This window comes from Juglans regia, chromosome 4 (genome assembly GCF_001411555.2).
Source record: "Juglans regia cultivar Chandler chromosome 4, Walnut 2.0, whole genome shotgun sequence".
NCBI lineage: Eukaryota > Viridiplantae > Streptophyta > Magnoliopsida > Fagales > Juglandaceae > Juglans > Juglans regia.
In genome coordinates this window covers 19,995,548-20,017,143 of record NC_049904.1, presented here as the reverse complement: position 1 = coordinate 20,017,143, position 21,596 = coordinate 19,995,548, and the positions used below count along the sequence as shown (strand labels likewise).

Below are 21,596 nucleotides of genomic sequence, written 5' to 3'. Positions count from 1 at the left end.
ATGCTAATTTGATTCATCATTTGTTTTCACAATTGCTCACAACTCATCTCATCTAATCATTACAACTTTTTCAAATTTTAAAAGAAAAATAATATTAAAAAATATATTCTAATATAATGTTTTATTTAATTTTTAACTTTAATATTATCTCATCTTATCTACGAAAACAAACGAGACTAAAACTGATAATGATATCCATAACTACTAAAGTTTTGAAATTTTCATTCTGAGTTCAAATTTGTTCGTTAAAATCCATAAAAATGACACACGATATGACGTAAGTTATACCAAATTTTAAAGATTTTGATTATTAATTGAGGCATTAATTAGTAATTTAATAATTTATTATATATATTAAAGCAGGTCAAAGTTGAAATGTAATGTCTCTGAGTTGGAGATCGAACCGTTTGCCCAATATCGAAGCTCCTTTTTTCTTTTTCTTTTTTTTTCCAATCTATTTAGAAACGTGAGGAGCAATTTGTACTTTGTAGCGTTTCTAAAATGTGAATGATTGACGTTGATATCTGCATAATTTTTCTAAAGCACAGCACGAATTGGTGGTCTTTCCACGTTAATTTTACCACACAAGTCAATGATGACAATAACGTGCAAACCACCCTCTCCCTCCCTCCCTCCCTCCCTCTCTAGCTGCAATCTTTTTAAACATCAGTCTTACTTGTCATTCCTCAATTTGAGTGCCTAAACCGACGTACACTTCACATGGCTGCCCCAACAAGTTTCCCGATCATGCTTTATTTTGTGTGCGGGTTTAGCGTTGCCTTGGCAGCAACTCCCAACATTACCACGGATCAATCTGCTCTTCTTACCTTGAAAGCTCATATTTCTTTTGATTCCCAAAATCATTTGACAAAAAATTGGTCTACTAATACTTCTGTTTGCAATTGGGTAGGTGTCATTTGTGGTTCTAGACATTACCGAGTCAGGGTCTTAAACCTTTCTTTCATGGGCCTTACAGGTACTATTCCTCCGCATATCGGTAACCTTTCATTTCTTGTGAGCCTAAGCATCCAAAACAATAGTTTTCATGGCTCAATCCCAATGGAGTTGTCTCATCTTACTCGGTTGAAATTCTTTGACTTTGGATACAATGAATTCGATGGAGCAATTCCATCATTGTTGGGATCACTAACTAAACTTAGAAAATTGTATCTTAACAATAACAATTTCATAGGTACTATTCCACCATCTCTGTCTAACATATCTTCATTGCAAGTTATTTCTGTTGGATTCAATCTGCTTTCGGGCTCCATACCTTCATCTATCTTCAAGATATCTTCCTTGCAAGAAATTTATCTTGGAGTGAACAAGCTTTTAGGACCGATATCCTCCATTTTCTTCAACATATCTTTACTACAAATCATTGAACTCGGCGAGAATATGCTATATGGTGGACTACCTACATATATGTTTGACCATCTTCCCAATCTACAGTATCTTTCTATTTCTCATAATCAATTCTCAGGTGAACTCCCAAAAATAGGAAATTTAACTATGCTTACAGAGCTATACCTTGATGACAACAACTTTGAAGGTATGTTTAGTCGGCTATCAGCCTCCAATATATAATAGTTATCCTTTTTGTTCAAATACAAACAGTAGTATATTTTATATTTATTGACTAATAAATTTACAGGAAAACTATCCCCAGAAATAGGGAATTTAACTATGCTTACAGTGCTATACCTTGATGAAAACAACTTTGAAGGTATGTTTAGTCTGCTTTCAACCTCTAATATAGTACTTATCCATTTTGTTCAAATACAAACAGTAGCAAATTCTATATTTATCGACTAATAAATTTACAGGAAGACTACCCCCAGAAATAGGGAATTTAACTATGCTTACAGAGCTATACCTTTCCAGCAACAAATTTGAAGGTATATATTCGTAGTCTTATTTGAATCAATTTACATAGATAAGGCTATTGATTTAGTAGACATGTTTTCTAATCGTACTTTTAAGGTTTACTTATATAGTCTTATGATCAGTTACATCGATAACATTACTGATTTAGGTTGCATTTGGATGTTGAGTTGAGTTCTCTATAAATAGTAATGAGTTGAGTAGTGAAAGGAGTTATGTGGGGCTCATATAAACTAAGTTTAAAATGTGTTTGAATATTAAGATGAATTTAATACTTTTTATGGAAAATTGAAAAAGGTTGTGGATCCAATATATAAAAATGTTTTAAATTTAAAAAAAGTTGTGGGTCCCATGTGTAAGAAGGTTTTGAGTTGAGATTAGTTTAATAATTTGAGAGTTGAATGCTTAGATGTTAGATTCAGCTTAAAATTAGACTAAGTTTAATTGAGATCAGCTGAGTTTTAAAACCAAATGCAGTCTTAGTATACACGTTCTATGATCATCTCTGATTGAACAATTAATTTCAATTTGAAGTACAAAATACTTAAATTTGTTCAAAATATATTGAAACTAGAATATTTCAACAAGTCTAGTAACAAAATCGCAAGAGGACCTAGAAAAATTCATTAACTAATTGTGACACCTACATGATATAATTTGAATTGGGAGAGGAGCCTGAATTCAACCTGTAATGTGTCTGCCCCATGCATGATATTTTTGAGGTCATGGTTATTTTCTTACTGCTAATGAGTATTCTAGGTAGCTTCATTATATCTTCTTTATCATCTTGAATAGAAAATACCAATGACTATTCATATTGTGACAGGTTTAATACCAAATCAAATTGGTAATCTACAAAATCTAGAGGTTTTGAATATTGAAATCAATGGATTTTTTGGCACAATTCCATTTGGGATCTTCAATATCTCAACAATAAGATGGATTGCAATGACGTCAAATAACCTATCAGGCCATCTTCCATCAAATATGGGTCTCTTCCTTCCAAATCTTCAACAACTTTTTCTTGGGATAAATAAATTGAACGGAACAATTCCCAACTCTATCTCTAATGCTTCAAAGCTCGAAATCGTAGAATTATCTTGGAACTCATTCTCGGGCTTAATTCCAAAAACGCTTGGAAATTTAATATTCCTCAAGACGCTCAACCTAGAATTCAATGATTTGACAGTTGAATCTCCAGAATTGAGTATTTTCTCCGATTTGTCTAGTTGTATAAATCTCGTTGATTTACTTTTGAGCAAAAATCACTTGAACGGCTTCCTTCCCAAGTCCATTGGAAACCTCTCTCTTTCTCTTCAAACACTTTACCTATATGATTGCAAACTTAAGGGTAGCATTCCAATAGAGATCGGGAATTTAAGTGGTTTGACTACGTTGACCTTATCCAGCAACAAACTGAGAGGACTTGTTCCAACCACAATAGGAAGTTTGCGCATGCTTCAAGGTTTGGGCCTTGATGATAATAGACTAAAAGGAACCATCCCACCAGAACTATGTTATCTAAGGAGCTTGTTTGAATTATTTTTAGATGGTAATGATCTATCTGGACACATTCCTAGATGCATAAGTAATATGACTTCGCTAAGAGCTCTCTACTTAGGCTACAATCAATTAACTTCTGTGATTCCATTGAGCTTGTGGAGGCTTACACATCTCTTGGAGGTTGACTTCTCATCCAATTCTTTAAGTGGCTCTCTTTCATTTGAGATTGAGAAAATGAAGGTCTTGAGGATATTGAATTTGTCAAGAAATCAATTATCAGGTGATATCCCCAAAACAATTGGTGCTCTCAAAGATTTGACTAATCTCTCTTTGGCAATAAATCGACTAGAAGGCTCAATTCCTATATCTTTTGGGGAATTGGTAAGCTTGGAGTTCTTGGATCTTTCCAATAACAATTTATCTGGAGAGATTCCCAAGTCCTTAGAAGGACTACATTACCTCAAAGATCTAAATCTCTCATTCAATAAACTACAAGGAGAAATTCCCACAAGAGGACCATTTCTAAACTTCTCAGCTGCATCATTTATGTCAAACAATGCACTTTGTGGTGCAGCTCGATTGAAAGTTCCCCCATGTGAAGAAGGTGATCCTGGCAAAAAGAAGACAACATGGCCACATATGCTAAGGTATGTATTGCCAGCAATTGGGTTTATAATGCTTGCACTGACCCTTGCATTTTTATGGAAAAGATGGAAAAAGAGGAATCCAAAATCTCCTGCTCAAGCAGGCATGTACCCTCTAGTTACATGGAGAAGAATTTCTCACCAACAACTTGTACAAGCAACGAATGGATTCAACTCTAATAATTTACTTGGTGAAGGAAGTTTTGGGTCAGTATACCAAGGAACACTTTCAGATGGGATGAATATTGCAATCAAAATTATGAACTTGCAAGTGAGAGGGGCATTCAAAAGTTTTGATGCAGAGTGTGAAGTGCTAAGAAATATTCGTCATCGAAATCTTGTCAAAATCATCACCATTTGTAGCAATATTGACTTCAAAGCCCTTGTATTGGAATACATGCATAATGGAAACTTAGAGAAATGGTTGCACTCTCAAGATCACTATCTGAATATCTTACAAAGGCTAAATATCATGATTGATATCGCATCAGCATTAGAATACCTTCATCATGGTTATTCAACAACAATTATTCATTGTGATCTGAAGCCTAGCAATGTCTTATTAGATGAAGAAATGGTTGCACATGTTGCCGATTTTGGCATGGCCAAACTCTTAGATGATCAGGACTCTATGATGCATACCATGACTCTTGCCACTTTTGGGTACATGGCACCAGGTAAATTTCCAAACTTTTCCGTTTCAAATTGCATGTTCATCCTTCGACTCATTCACATGCAATTAAATATCTTTTGAGTTCAGAGCAAAATATATATATATATTGAGTTTGATCTACAAGTTGTTTTTTTCATATTTGTTTGTTTACTATTATAAAATAAGAAAGTATATATGATGAGTTAGAATGTTATCGACAGAGTATGGACTAGAAGGAGTTGTTTCTACAAGAGGCGATGTGTATAGTTATGGCATTCTACTAATGGAAACTTTCACAAGAAAGAAGCCTACGGATGACATGTTTATTGGAGAAATGACCTTAAAACATTGGGTAGATGAATCACTGCTCACTTCAATACTCAATATTACTGATGCCAATTTGTTGAGAAATGAAAAAAAACATGCTGCCATGGTGGACTGCATATCTTCAGTTATGAGATTGGCTTTGGATTGTTGTGCAGAGTCACCTTTGCAAAGAATTGACATAAAACATGTTTCAACGACACTCAATAAGGTCAAATTAAAGTTTGTACTAGATAGTAGAAGGAGCTAAGTTGAGTGTCAAGTTTGCTTACAACTCCCTCATGTTTGTGCCTCTTATGTTTGGGATTTAGCCGTTATGCTTCATTGTTTTTAGAGAAGATTACAATTTACACCCTAAACTATTAGTTATTTTGCCATATTATCGTGGAACTATCTAAGTTGTCATTTTGTCCCCAAACTACAACTTTTTATGTAAATTACTGTTATGAATGTATCGTGTCATCTATTTATTGTATGTCTAGGTGCTAGAAAAATTAGATCAGAATACACAAAGGAATCAATATTACCTCGTCGGCAAATCGCAGATATAGTGAGGTTGTTCCAAAAACTTCTCCATCATAGTTGTTCGCTTGAAATCATCATCATTAACGGTTGAATATGTCATGTGGTAAAACTAGAACAATACTCACATATTCCACTACTTAAAAGTCAAGATTAGAGATACATTTATCCTTCCAAAAAGCTAGTTTAAACATAAATTAACCTCATACGTACATGGCCGGCCTAAGTGATGGAGATACATTTTTGCACAATGAAGCTACTGTAAACATAATTTCGGCTTCATTATCACCAACCTGAAATGTCGACCTCTCATTAATAAGCTTCATCAAGTTTCTAGCTAGCTAGTTTGTTGCAAACGAAAAGCCAACTAGCAAATGAACATTTCTATTACAATAATGTAAATTATGTTCCTGGCAATAGTTGATGGGCAATAGATGCGATATTTTGGATCAAATTGGATAAAAAGTCATACTCATCTAAAACATAAATAAAGTCGACAGTTAGGCCTAGTTTGGACACATATAATATTTCAAAATATCTATAAATAGTAGTAAAATTGTTTATGAATAATAACAAAATAGTTTGAGTTAAGATGTTTTATTGAGTTTTGACAAAAGAGAGAAAAAATTGAACAAAAATATTACTTGAATATAGTTTTTTAATATTATTATTGTTTTGAAATCTGAAAAAGCAGTATTTGTTTTTGTATTTTATGTAGAAGTTTGTGAAAATTGTAATTATTAGGTAATAATTAGATGAAAAAGTTAAAAATTTGAAATTGAAAAGTGTTTTGTGTTTGAGTGATGTTTGAGAGGAAATATATGAAAATATTTGAGAATACATGTGTTCCCAAACTAGCTCTAAGCATAGTCTTATTAACGAGGGATTTTTCCCAATGCCACTCTTATACATTTATAGTCTTTGGTAAACTAGTTTCAATCATTTTTTTTGTTACTGAGTTTGTTGATTATGAAAAATGCTTGATTTATAAAAAAATCTTATAAAAAATATAAAAATTTATAAACTGAAATAGTTTATATAATACGTTATATTATAAAATATTTTGTATTATAAAATAGATATGATGTATCACATTAAACCAGATAAATGAATTTCTTTGTAGATCTTACACTCCTGGTATTGTAACACCCGGGCCCAGCCAAGCCCGCTTTACAAGATTTTTGGGTTTATAGGTATGAAAAGCCCATTTGTAATTTTGAGTAAAATTTTTTGGAAGAGAGTATGGGCCTAAAATATTTTTGGTGGATTATAATTTTTGGATAGGTTTAAAATCTTTTAATGGACCAAGTGGATCTTCACTAAAACAATTTATGGGACAAGGGTAATTTTTTTCTAGGTTGAGTCGAGGCCCAAAAACTTAGGCAAAAGGCCATGCATTAACCCCATACAAGATCAACGCGTGGGCCAAATATTTTCAGGTTAAAGAGCCTAGCTCGCAAAAATAATTTTAGACTCCACGTTCTACACGTTCACTTCCATTTACTCACTGCATACATAACACTCCCTCATCTAGGGTTTTCTTTTGATTATCCAATCCTCTATATATACACCTGCTGTTAGCCCTCAGTCTCATGCACATAGTATTCACCTTCAACCTTTAGACTAGAGTTGCCGCCTCCCATCCTCCTCATCAAGGAAGGTCAAACCGAGACCTCCACTCCGCTGCTGCTAGCAAGGTGTTACGAACCCACTAGGTAGAACTCACCCTTGAAAACTGGCTTGCAAGGGATTGGTGCTTAGGAGCTTATAAACCACCAACCAATCCCATACTTAGTCAATGTGGGATTGTAACAACCACCACGCTCCACAACTAATTTCCACGGGGGTCCTGATGCTCACATGGGCTGGCTGTGCGCTAGGTCTTTCCTTGTCCTGGATGAACAGTGCCATGCCTGCATCACCCCCCGCGCCGCAAGATTGCAACCGTCGTAACATGGACTGCATACGTGGGGTGGCTTTGATACTATTTGTTTTGAACCCATTAGGTAGAACTCGCCCATGAAAACTGGCTTGCAAGGGAAGGGTGCCTAAAAACTTATAAACCACCAACCAATCTCATACTTAGTCAATGTGGGATCATAACACAAGGCTTGTCCGGGACTACTAGTGGCACGTCCGTGGTGTTGCTGTATCAAAAATCCAACCCCGTGCATCCAGTCACCGTTAGCACCATCGCGAGCCACCCATCTCACGGAAAACCCAGCCGTTGTCGCCTGTTTTAGCCCCCGACAACAGAGCAACAACAGCCTAGTGCCTTTTCCGTTCAAAGCCACCACACACGGTGCTAGTCCTTCCACGTCGTTACCACCGGCACAGAAAACTTCGACGATCACTCCATGCTGCTCCTTGTCCGCCGCGTCCCACTCGGTAAGCCACTGATGGCATCTCTGTGTCACTCTCTCGGCTTACTCTATCTTTTTCACGTATTTTTCTCTCGTCAGTGGGTCTCTTTCTCATCACTCTCTCTGTACTTAGCCACCAGCATATCCATCGTAAACAACCGCCCAGCTCACCGCCTTTGTGCCCTTCATCTATCGGTGAGTATGGCTCCATACGAAGTTATACTGTTATGTATATGAATCCCCGTTATTCCAAAAGTGCCCTTATGTGTTTTGTTTAATCCCTATACCCTAATCATCAAACTAATTATAGGTTGATCATATTTTGGTCTATATATATTGGTCCAGCCTCCTCCAGCCACCACCGACCCATCCCAACCGCCCATAGCTCCGATCTGCCACCCATGCATGCATACTCTCTCTCACTCTCTCACGGGCTTCTTTCACTCACACACATGGTCATCCCTCTCTCCACCATAGTGGACAGCTATACCACCACCATCGAGCCTCCACGACTCCACCAGTAGCCCCCTTCATCCAACCCTAAGCCCGAACCACCACTTTACGTGGTGGGCAACCACTACGCATGGTGGAAAGCCACTGTACGTGGGTTAGCTGCCACGTACGATCTTTCCGGTGTCATCAATAGTGACAGTCAACGAGCAACGCATGAGTTATCATGTTGATGGTATAAACCTCTATCTCTCATATTTATGTTAGATATTGATTAGTTGAGTAGGTTGTAGGCCGTGCTGTTGGTAATTGTGAAGTGTGGTGATGTGATGTGTTGTGTTGCGAAGTGTTGGGCATATCTATGTAGTATGGAGATGTGTTGTGCCGTGTATGTGAAGTGTTGGGCTTATCTGTGTAGTGCGCTGTGAAGTGTGCTGTGAAGTGTTATGGACTGTGCTGTGTAGTGTGGTTATGGAGCCTATACTGTATGGGTGATGTGGCATGTGGAATGGGAATACAAGTGGAGTGTACTTTATGTGGCGTGACGTGTGTGAAGGGAATACACGTGGAGTGTACATCATATGGCAGAGTAATGCACCATATGGCGGGTATGCCATAATGGTGAGCTGGCGTAGCGTGTATAAATGGAGTACATATGGAGTGTACTCCATATGATGGATTGATGCACCATATGGCGTCTATGCCATAATGGTGATGTGGCGTGGTGTGTATGAGGGGAGTACACATGGAGTGTACTCCATATGGTGGATTGATGCACCATATGGCGTGTATGCCATAATGGTGGTGTGGCGTGATGTGTATGAGGGCAGTACACGAGGAGTGTATTCCATGTGGTGGATTGATGCACCATATGGCGTGTACACCATAATGGTGATGGTTCGTGGCGTGTATGAAGGGAGTACACGTGGAGTGTACTCCATGTGGTGAAGTGATGCACCATATGGCGGATATGCCATAATGGTGATGTGGCGTGGTGTGTATGAAGGGAGTACATGTGAAATGTACTCCGTATGGCGAAGTGATGCATCATGTGGCGGATATGTCATAATGGTGATGTGGCGTGATCTGTATGAGGGGAGTACATGCGGAATGTACTCCATGTGGTGGATTGATGCACCATATGGCGTGTACGCCATAGTGGTGATAGGTCGTAACATGTGTGAAGGGAGTATGCATAGAGTGTACTCCATGAGGTGCAACGATACACTGTGTGGCGTGTCGCAGAGATAAGGTTGGTTAAGTGGTTGATGGGCATAGGGCATGGTGAGTAGTGTCAGGAACTGTGGAATAGTGTCCCGAAGTAATCATGGTGTAGCCGGTAGTCTGAGGTGACAAGTGTCACCGTGTTGGACTTATGGCTGGGCAACGCCACTTCGTGACGTGGTTACTGACAATTGTGCTTTCGATGGGTGAAGGGTTAGTGTAGGAATGGCGTAGCAGAACGTGACGAGATGTCACGATGTGACGAGAGTACATGAGGAACCATATTCATGATGAGTTAGGAGTTGACGTAACAGGATGTTAGGTGACGCGACAAGGAAATGGTGTAGCTTGGGAGTAGTCTCAAGCTGTATGACGTGACATAAGGCATAGTTGTGAACGGAGTATTATCGCTTTAAGTGTTGCGATGAACTGTCAAAAGGGACGGATAGCATGAAGAGTCATGCTAGCCATGTTGAGAGAAGGTTGGTATCGGAGTATGGCCCTTATCCCTACGAGCAGGTGATCAACATGTTATATGTTGATATTAGGTGATAAGGTGTAAGGTACATGTGTAACATGGTGAGACACCTGTGCCGGATAGATTCACTATATGTAATGGGTAATCTGTCCTAAGCATAGTTATACGGTGCTTAAGCCTCAGATTTGGCTTAGAGCCATGTGGCTTGTATGGATGAGAATGAGGATTAGTATGAGCTAAGGTGCATGAAGATAGTGATGGGTATACTGTCTAGGATTGCGATGCGTGACTTTGTCGGTCTGAGTCATGCATCGAGATGAGTTCAATAAGAAGAGTAAGACGAAGGTCCTAGTGTCTTAACCCTAAGGTGAATCATGGGTTCACTTTAGTAAATGAGCACTGAAAGCAAGACCTTGAGTTGGAAGATGTGGTGACCATAATGACGGAGGTCTTGTCATAGTAAGGGATATGGAAGAGCATGGGATTGAAGGAGAGTGTTCCAAGTGAAGCATAGTTCTATTTCTAGTTTAAGTTGCTTATGCATTAGATAGAGAATGATGCTAAGGTATATGTATGCATATAGGTTGTCATCTGACAAGTACATGAATGCATTGCATGATATGAAAGTAGCATGGAGTCCAGATAAGTGTTACATTCATACTCTTCTAGAGTTTTCTAAAATATACGAAAATGAAAAAGGAAACGCTTTCTCTTTACGATGCTTTAAGAAAGAAAATGCTAAGTGTTCAATGGTATACGTACGTAACAACCCCTCCTTGGCAGCCCCTGTTTACGCACCCAAAGTATTAGCTGTACGCATGTGAATGGATGACTATACGGTGTATCTATTGTACGTATTTTAGAAGAAAATCAATGAACTGATATGTTATAATCATAAAACGATGTTTTCTCACGAAAAAGGAAAGCAAAGAAAGTCATGAAAACGGACGCTTTCATGGATCCTACGAACCGGCACTTTTATGGATGCCATGAGGTGATGCTCATGGATACCATGAAAGACGATGTTTAAGGTGATACTTATGGATGCCATGAAAGATGAAGTTTAAGCCCATGTTTTAAACGATGCTTTTTAGGAAAATGAATATTTTCTCATGAAAGGACATGTTAAATGAAAGATAAGAAAAGAATGAAAGCTCCAGCTCTTTCGAGCTGGCATGAATGAATGAACGAATGAAATGTATGAAGATACGTAACGGCCATATGAATGAATGAAAAGGGGTACCCAATGAATGAATGGGCAGATTGCAATACCGGGCAGTAGTACTGGTAGTGCACCTAGTGCTGCACCCTAACGGAATGGGATTCCAACCCGCGGCCACGGGCGAATCCATTGGCCATAGGGCCGCTAACCCTAACACACAGGGCGTAACAGTGTGTACTGGCCTATGAAAGTGATAAGAATGAATGGATGTATGCATGAACACACGAATGCATGAAAGCACGAATCTTTAAGAAATGAAGGTACTGACGGGAGACACGTTTCCGAAAAGAAAGCCTTTTAAAAGAAAAATCTCGTCCAGTGACGTTTTCAAATGAACGCACGTAAGCACGTATGCACTCACGTATAGTATGCATGAATGAAAACCTATGTTGTTATATTTTAACTGTATGAAGTAATGCTTACGAGTCATCGACTAATTTCAGTTTTTATGTATGTCCCTCCCCCCACAAGAACTGAATGGTCAAGACGGACACGGCCCATGGGGAAGAGCAAGGAAGTCTAGGCATGAGTTTTAAATGTATGAGAGGCCTTTCTAATGTAAAATTAATATTTTCCGCTGTAAACCTCTTTTATTGTCAATGCACATTTTATTTTATAAACGTAGAGTCTTGCAACCTGGGTGTGCAAGTAAAAGGTTTTAGATCGAACGGTAATTCCCATCGTCCTTTCTAAATATATTTATACAAAGTCACACCGCAGAGACGGACATTACATAGTGGTATCAGAGCAAAGCCCAGGTTATGCTAGACTCTATAGTATTCTTTTCAAAATAAAAGAGAGAAAACCCTTTATTGAAGAGAGAAACTTTTTTCCAATGAAAGAAAACCTTTTTCAAAGAAAGAATACTTTTAAAAAGAGAATTGCACGTGAAGGAAAAATCTAAACTGACATCTTCCCAAGGCATCTCTCTTCCTACAATAAGTACAAGAAAGTATTTTTATTTTAATCCTACGATGCTTTTAAAATATGACCTAATGAATGCATGCATGTTAGACTGGCAACTAGAAAGGGGTAGTCATGCTAAATGCATAGAATGTGAGAGGTATCAGAGACTGAACGTAGTAAGACGATAAGGAATGGATGATGGAACGTTAGAACATGCAGCAATAGTTGCATGCTAATTGAGGAATGGACTAGAAACGTTAGGAAGACTGTAATAGTTAAGAAACAAATGAACGACCATAAACTAAGGTAGGACTGAAATGTAAAACGAGATGGCGACTTCAAGCCTTGCTGGCAAGAATCTTATCATGGAAGGTATGAGCTCTACGTGATGGATGGACTCAAGTGTTTCAAGCTGACTTTAAGCATGTCAATGGAGGAACGACAAGACGTGAAGGCAATTATTGTACAAGACGTGACTGAGATGCCAAACATGCGCGAAGATGCGTGAAGATAATGCGAGGGCCCATTCGTACTCTCCCTGATAAAGATGAGCAAATTCTTAGAAGCCTACACAAATTCTTAGAATGCTAAGCAAAATCCTTAGAACCTTAAGCAAATTTCGATGATGAAATTTATTTAAGGTGGGAAGAATGTAACACCCTACTCATTCCTTCTTACGTACACTTCTTTCTTTCTGACGTACATTCATTCTTTCTGACGTAAGCAAATTCTAAGGGCAGAGATTATGTGAATTGTCTACCCCTTCTATCTAGCAACTGCGAGACTCGTCAGGCGTGCCAAACCTCGATCGCCTGTCTTCAAATATATCTTGTGACTTCTAGGGCACGTCCAGTGTTTTAAATGTCCTGGAAATATTTATAAGGAGTATTTCCAGTGTCATTGAATTAAGATTGATTATAAATACGACAATTATAATATTCTTGAAGAGCTCCAAAAATATTATAATTGTCAGAAATTATTTTAATATCATTATTAAAATGATTACAACTATTTAAGATATTATGAGATTTAAAATATGTTGAAACCTTTAATTAATTAAATGGTTTTATTCTCTTAAATATGTTAAGTAAGGCTTCATCATTTTATTAATGATGAAGGAATATTATTTTATAAACTAAAGTTAGTTTAAATAATATTCTATCTTTATTATTTTTAATACTTTTAATTAAGTTAATGTTTTATGCATTTTAAATCAGTATTTGAGATCCATCGTTAGATCGTTGCGTGGACTCCCAGACGAATGGACTGAGTTAAATACCCAAACCCCATCTCTTTCTTCCTCACTTTTCCCCCAGCCCTCTCTCTCTCTTCCCTCTCCCCAGCATACGTCGTACGCAGTCCTCTATCTCGCCAAATCCTCCACTGCCTAGCCCGGTGCCGCCATACGCCGGTGAGCCTCACCGCCCCTTCCACCGACTCCACCTCCCTCCGGTGAGCCTCCCCATACCTGCGTCTCTCTCCCATGCTCTCTCTTCCTCTCTCTTGGCCATGCATAGCCCGAATGGGCTTGGTGCTCACTACAATGCCGTGCGTCGCCCAACGGCGCCACCCCCTCCACGGCAGCTTCTCCTCCTACCGGCCACCACCCTCCAGTGAGCTTGTCCCCCTCCATGCAGGCACCTTCCCCGTCGCATGCAAGTAGAGACCCAAGCACGGCTTCACCGTGCGCAGCTTCTAGCGCTGCTGCACACGGCCTCCATGGCCACCAAGCACCACCATTGACTCCCCCTACCCTCCGCCTTCCTCCTTCCTTGGACCCACAACCGGTAGCCTCCCGTAGATCCACCGCACGAGACTCCTCCTCACACACGGGTTCTCCTCCCTCCATCACCGTACGCCACCACCCACGGCAGGTGACCACCATCTCTAGCCTCCTCCAGCCACCACCGACCCATCCTAACCGTCCATAGCCCCGATCTGTCACCCATACATGCACACACTCTCTCATGGGCTTCTCTCCCTCACTCACAAGGCCATCCCTCTCTCAACCACTGTGGACTGCCGTACCACCACCACCGAGCCTCCTTGGCTCCACCAGAAGCCCCCTTAGTCCAACCCTAAGCCCGAACCACCACTTTACGTGGTGGGCAGCCACTGTACGTGGGTTAGCCGCTACGTACGATCCTTCCGGTGTCATCAACAGTGACAGTCGGCGAGCAATGCACGGGTTATCCCGTCAATGATGTACTTTCATTAGATAGACATGTGAAATACATCTTGTACTGGAGACATTTGTTGTGGCAACAGTTCCGACTGTTTCCAGTTTCTCGAATGGTTCAATATATTTCTTTCCAAATCTCATTACCCATTTCATTGGGGTTATTCTAAGGAATACGTTGTCTCTTGATTTGAAATGTAGCTCCTTGCATCTATGGTCTAAATACCTCTTTTTTCTTTCCTGCGCTGCTAACAATCTCTTTCGGATGACTGATATCATATCATAATTATAATTCCACAGAATCTAAAATTTTCGTGTCTCTTCTTCTGTTCATAAAACTTTGTATTTTTCAATATTTTATGACTTAAATATATAAAAAGATAAAAACAGTAGCGCGATATATGTAATAATTTAAATTTAAATTTAAATTTATTCATTGATATAAATATGTAGGTAAAAGTTTATGTAGAAAGCCGATCGAGTACTCTAGTTCGTCTAAACTTGCATGTGTAAAAAGTTATGAGTGGTTTAATTGTTACGATTACAAGATTTTTATACATAATTTACCTAACCAATTAATTTAAATAATGTAACTCGTTAATAATAAAAATTGAAAAATATATATATAATTTCAATAATGACATTTATTTCATCTAACAAATAATATAACAACTAAACAATTCATGAACAATAAATTCAAATTCGTTAAAAAGATAATTTATGAATATATGAAATAAAACCCAATAATAAACCAACTCAACTTAACTCGATTACAGCTCAAGTTGTCTCTCTAAAAGGACTTCCAGCAAAGCTACAACACTACGAAATTCTCATCGTTATATGAAAAGTCCAAATAGTACTCATTTTAATGGGACAGGTCAAAGAATTTGTGAGATGATGGCAGAAAATCTGAGTCCTTGAGGATCCATCCATGATCACTACGAAACATGCATGATCATGAGTTTTGAAGCTCATGAAATCTCTACAATTAGCTCGACATTAAGGTTGCCGTGCACCATTTAGGGGGCTAGAAAATGTAGACATTCCAATGAAAAATCAAGCATGACTAATTAATGGGCATCATGTCCTTTGCATTAATGACAAGAGGGTCTAAAAATGCATTATTGGAGTAAGTAGTCTAGTCCGATGAATTTGATAAAATGGATATTATAAAGTTAATGCATGCATGCCTTGTATATTACTCCTAGCTAGCTGTCACAACCCCTACTTGCATGTGATCAACAACTTTATCATCGTCTAATTAAAGACGGCACATGACAAGATGTCATGACCAGAACATTTTTTGTAGCTTTATGATCGATAGAATCGAATCAAGTGAGTGTTATTCACGCTCATGTGACAAGGGAGAGTCATGCATGGGCAATGCAATCGCCCAGAATGGACCTTATAAATTAAACAATTAATAATAATAATAATAATAATAATAACAAAATTACTTTTATTGCACAAGTCATTCAAGAATTCAACGCATGACAAAAAATTATAATGATTATATTAGATGAGATAGTTTAATTTTATAAAGACAAATTGGTCCTAAATATCAACCTTACTCGTTCTTCAATCAATCTTTAAAAAATATGATTTTAAAAATACATAAAACTAATGTTAGTACTCTAAAAGGACTTCCAGCAAAGCTACAACACCACGAAATTCTATCGGTACATGACTGACAAATCCAAACAGAAACGTCATTCATATGGAAACATTCCATCTGTAGTTACAAATCCAAATAGAAACAATATCATTCATGTGAAAATATTAATGTTTTTGTGGACTTCCAGCAAAGCTGCATTCATTTAATGGAGACAGGAAGAAGAATACCAAGCGCACTAATTTGTGAGATGATGTTTGGAATAAGGCCAGCCTTGCATGAAAGCTGTCACTCACTAATGATAATGACAGAAAATCTGACTTTTTTTAGTATATGCATCCTTCCCTACGAAACATCATAACTTTTGAAACTGAAAAGACTACAATTAAATTATAATAAATAGGTAATTATATTGTTATATTATTATTTTTATTATTATTTACTATTTTATATTTCTGTTTAATTATATTGTTATATTTTTATTTTTATTATTATTTACTATTTTATATTTCTGTTTATATTTAGATTACGTATTTTATGATGGATTATTAATATATTCATAGTATTGATTTTGGTAATATATATAAGTTAAAATATCTAGATTATAATTTAAGGTTTGAATTAGAAAACTTAATAAATAACATAAAGGATCTTAAGAAAAAATAACAATTGATGAGATAAGATTATACATTAATGATGTCTAAATATCATGTATATCAAAGTAGACAAGCTGCAATAGAATTATATGAAGCTGACTGTGACTTCTTAAGAAATAAAATTAAAAGTATAAGAAATCATTTGAGGATCCTTGCTTTATATATATATATATATATATATATATATATAAAAGGTAGGAAATCACTGAAATAGATTTTTACAAGGATAACTCATAGCAAAAGAGATTGAAGTAAATTAGGAAACTTGTGTTGGTAAGCCATGAAAATCCGTTGGTCAGCCCATTCATGCTGAAAGGCTTTAAACGTGCTCCCGATAGTATTCCCTCAAGTTCTTAATTTACTTATTTACCTCTAGATATAGGAAATCTTTATTTAAAAACTTGTTTCAAGGAATTCTTTATTCAAACCTAGTGAATCCACTACTAGTATCCCCATAGAACCCGATAATATCAACCAAAAATATTACAGTATAATAGTTATAGAAAAAAATCTACAAGATTGGACAATTCCTAATGTTCCAAAAAATCAAATATACAAACATTTTACTTTTTCTTCTAAATTATCATTTCTTACAAATTATACAATTAAAGCAGTAGAAAAAACCATTAGTTTAAATAATAATTATGAATCGTTACAACTATTAACAAAGGAAGCAATTAAACACCACAAAGAACAGAAATATTCTTTCATTCATATTGGACTAGTACAAGTAGTTATAAAACCACTCACTAGAAGTGGATTAAACACCTTAGTATTACTCTGTTTAAGAGATGGAAGACACTATAATTTTCATGATTCATTAATTGGAATGGTAGAATCAAGCTTGTTCCAATAACCAGTTTATTTTAATTGTTATCTCAATTATTCTCTTTCATTATTCGATACTAATATTTTACATGTTTTAACATTAAATATTAAGACAAACGGTTATCAGATGATGGAAGGATCACATCCTTTAACAGTAATTTATAGGATCCATTATAAACTAATGAAAACAACATTAGAACCACAAACTCTTATTACTAGTCCAAAAGGATATACATTATTATTACAATCTAATACACAAAACTCTAGTATACAAATTCCAAAACAAATCAATTGAAATCAAATTACTCTCCCTAATGAATGACAATGAAAGAATATTACTCCATTACCTAAGGTAGAAAATAATTCTAAAGATGATCTTAATTATATAGATTAAAAAATGAATGGAACAGTTCAAATAACTTTTCAACCTTTTAGAAAATCTTTATCACATTATTCTTCTACAGCACATTCTAGTTATAATACACCCAGATCTGTTCTTACTTCAATCTCTCAGAATAAATCTCAAAATTTTGACACTAGATCTTTTGACACAAGATCCCAGAATCTTGACACAGATTCGGAGAATTATTCCCGGAAATATTATTGATACGCTAGTATATACTGTTAACCATCTAGATAAGGCATCCACCTCTCATAATCTTGAAAATGAACCTTCTTTTCCAACATATTCACAAATAGTTGGAGATGATGCCCAAATATATACCCTGAATAAAGAACAATTTAAAATTAACAAATAATATCTCAAATAAGATTATATGAAAGAAGAAAATAGTCACAAAAGATTAGTATTTTTCTCAACATTTACAAAAATAGAAAGAGATTATATTCAAGAAAAATATTATGAGTAATTAGAGAAAATACAGATTAAAATACATTTCTTTACATGGTTTGAAATTTATAAATCAAATCAATTGTCTACCATAAACAGGACTACTAACCAATGGATTAAAGAAGAGAATAATCAAATTGTTTATGAAGAATATTCTCTTCTGAAGTCATCAAGATCAACCAGAGAAATACTCAAATTTTGGCTTCACCAATAAAAAAACATAATAATACAAACACCGATAAAAATATTGATAATATAATCCAACAAAACAATTATATCAATTTATACCTAAAAACCATTGGTAAACAATTAGAAAGAATTGAAGCTCAAATATCTTCTATAAAACTCACTATTAAATAAGTAAAAGAAACTCATTTATTTGTTCATCATGAAATTTCATATCATTTAAAAACTATTTTTTCCAAAAATAAAAATGATTTATTGGAACAAATCTCAGTAAATTAGAAAAATTAACTATTAGTAAAACTGCATCTACCTCAAAACAACCACATATTAGTGTATTAAGCAAGACAGACTCATCTGTATTATCTGACTCTGAAATTAGTAATACTGAAAACCAATTTATAAATTTAGAAGTAAATAAGATTAGAAGAGATCATGTTAATAATTTTTCAGCCAAAGAATCTAAACATCATGTTTTTATTTCTCGTAATTGATATCCGAGGCCTACGCCACCAGATATGCAATTTGAAGAAAGAGAACATATAGTAAGATCTGCTTTCGCACCAAATATATTATATGAATGAAATATAGATGGATTATCTGAGTAATAACTATTAAATCATTTTCAAGAAATGATTATGGTTGCTAACGTCTATAAAATTAATAGAAAAACTAATCACCGAGTAGCACATATTATTATTACAGGATTTACTGGCCAATTAAAAGGCTGGTGGGATCATTATCTTTCACATGAACAAATGACACAAATATTAACTACATATAAATATGATGAAAACATGCAGATAATTAAAACAGAAAATGTTTGCCATCAGAAGATGTTGTAAGTACTTTAATATTTGCATTAACTAAACACTTTGTTGGTGATCTTGTTCAATTCAAGAAAATAACCAGTGATTTAATGATTAATTTAAAATGCCCTCAATTATCTAATTTCTGTTGGTATAAAGATGTATTTCTAACTAAAGTTATGATCAGAAATGACGGCCAACAATCATATTGGAAGGAAAAGTTCATAGCCGGACTTCCATATTACTTCGCCCAAAAGGTACAAGAATCATTAGTAAAATCAGATGATACTATTGACTTTCATAATCTCACATATGGTGATATAATAAGTAATATTAATAAAACTGGTTTAACTTTGTGCAATGATTTAAGATTAAAAAAGCAAATAAAGAAATAAAAGAAATTTGCTAGAAAAAAATTAGGTACCTTTGGTGAACAGTTTGGTTATACCCCATTATTAGCCCTTTCAAAAAGACACAAAAAAGGAAAAAGAATTTATAAGAATTATTCTAACAAAAAATGAAGATATAAAAAACCATATATAAAGATAAAAGATAAACAAATATATAATAAACCAATAAAAAATCCTAAAAAGACTAATAAAAAGAAAAAACAAATTGTTTGTTATACATGTGGAAAAGTTGAACATTATAAATTAAATTGTAAAGTCAAACAAGAGATTAATGAACTAGATATATCTGAAACATTAAAAGAAAAATTATTAGACATTTTTATAATACATTCAAGTGAAGAGGAAGAAAACTCTTCAGAATAAGAAGAAATCTATCAATTAAAAGAATCAAGTTTTTCAGAACAATCTTCTGATAGTGATTCTGAAGAAAATGAAGTATAGATTTGTAATTGTTTAGATAAGGATAATTGTATATGTAATAAAATCATTAATGTACTTTCAAAACAAGAAGATGTTATATTAGAGTTAATAGGCAAAATTAGTGACTCCCAAGAAAGAAAAGATTACTTAGAAAAGTTAAAATATACTTTTAATAATCAAAACACTTCGGTAACGTCATCCTCAACACCTTACAATTTTTCAGAAATAATAGGAGGATTTAAAACAAAAAAATAAAATAAAAAATTACGATACAAGATATACAACAAGAAATTAATGAGATATAATAAGAGATTAGAAATTTGAAAACATTTAATCTTAAATTAGAAGTTTCAAATGAACAATTATTACAAGAAATTATATTATTAAAAATAGAGAAAAATAGAAATAATTTCCATGATAAAGAATATAATAAAGAACAACAAGAAGAGTGTTCAACATCAGTTATAAAAGATGAAACAAAAAATTTTATTAATATCCTTGATAAGATCAATTTTCCAAAATGGTATGCTGAAGTAACAGTTTCAATTAATCAAGAAATTTCTTTCACTACAATTGTCCTATTAGATACAGGAGCAGATTTAAATTGTATACAATAGGGATTGATACCTTCTATATATTTTGAAAAAAAAAAAGAAACATTATCCCAAGCCAATAGAACAAAACTAAATATAAATTATAAATTATCTAATGCACATATTTGTAATAATGGAATTTGTTTTAAAACAATATTTATTTAAATAAAAAATATTAATACTAAAGTAATATTAGGAAATCCATTCCTTGCTCTACTTTACCATTTCTCTGTAACAGAAAAATGAATTTTTACTAATATATTTGGACAATAAATTCAATTTAAATTCTTGTTTCCCCTTATATCAAAAGAAATTAACTTTTTAAAGGAAGTTTCATTAACCAGAGAAATTAATTCTTTAACAAAAAACATAATTAAAAGAAAGGAGAAACAGAGAAGTTTCCTAAAACAAGAATTAAAATATAAAAGAATTCAATAACAATTAAAAGACCTATTATTAACCCAAAAAATTGATACTTTTAAGACTATAATTGAAAATGAATTATGCTCGAACCTACCCAATACTTTCTGAAATAGAAAATAACATATAGTTAAATTACCCTATAAAAAAGAATTTTCTGAGAAAAATATTCCAACTAAAGCTAGAGCAATTCAAATGAATAATGAATTGTTAGAATTTTGTAAAAAATAAATTAATGATTTAATAACAAAATGATTAATTAGGAAAAGTAAATCATCATGGAGTTGTGCTGCCTTTTATATTAAAAAATAGACAGAATTAGAAAGGGAAGTTTCTCATCTTGTCATCAATTATAAGCCTTGAAATAAAATATTACAATAGATTAGATCCCCAATTCATAATAAAAAGGATTTATGATCTCGATTATATAATGTCACGATATTTTCAAAATTTGACATAAAAAA

General features: G+C 34.9%; 1 protein-coding gene across 1 annotated transcript; it reads left to right on the top strand.

The window, feature by feature from the left end:
• Positions 1-697: 697 nt before the first annotated feature.
• Positions 698-5,512, top strand: LOC108995787 (probable LRR receptor-like serine/threonine-protein kinase At3g47570). The gene is made up of 6 exons (XM_035689066.1): positions 698-976; positions 1,484-1,552; positions 1,655-1,726; positions 1,827-1,898; positions 2,711-4,708; positions 4,905-5,512. The coding sequence occupies exons 1-6, from the start codon at positions 721-723 to the stop codon at positions 5,255-5,257; spliced, it is 2,820 nt and encodes a 939-aa protein (XP_035544959.1). The 5' UTR covers positions 698-720; the 3' UTR covers positions 5,258-5,512.
• The last annotated feature ends 16,084 nt before the right edge of the window (positions 5,513-21,596 follow it).

Excerpts from the sequence above, each read along its gene's own strand:
- LOC108995787 (XM_035689066.1), top strand. The coding sequence starts at position 721 with ATGGCTGCCCCAACAAGTTTCCCGATCATGCTTTATTTTGTGTGCGGG. Across the intron at positions 1,727-1,826 it reads TGATGAAAACAACTTTGAAG|GAAGACTACCCCCAGAAATA; the intron begins GTATGTTTAGTC and ends ATAAATTTACAG. Across the intron at positions 1,899-2,710 it reads TTCCAGCAACAAATTTGAAG|GTTTAATACCAAATCAAATT; the intron begins GTATATATTCGT and ends ATATTGTGACAG.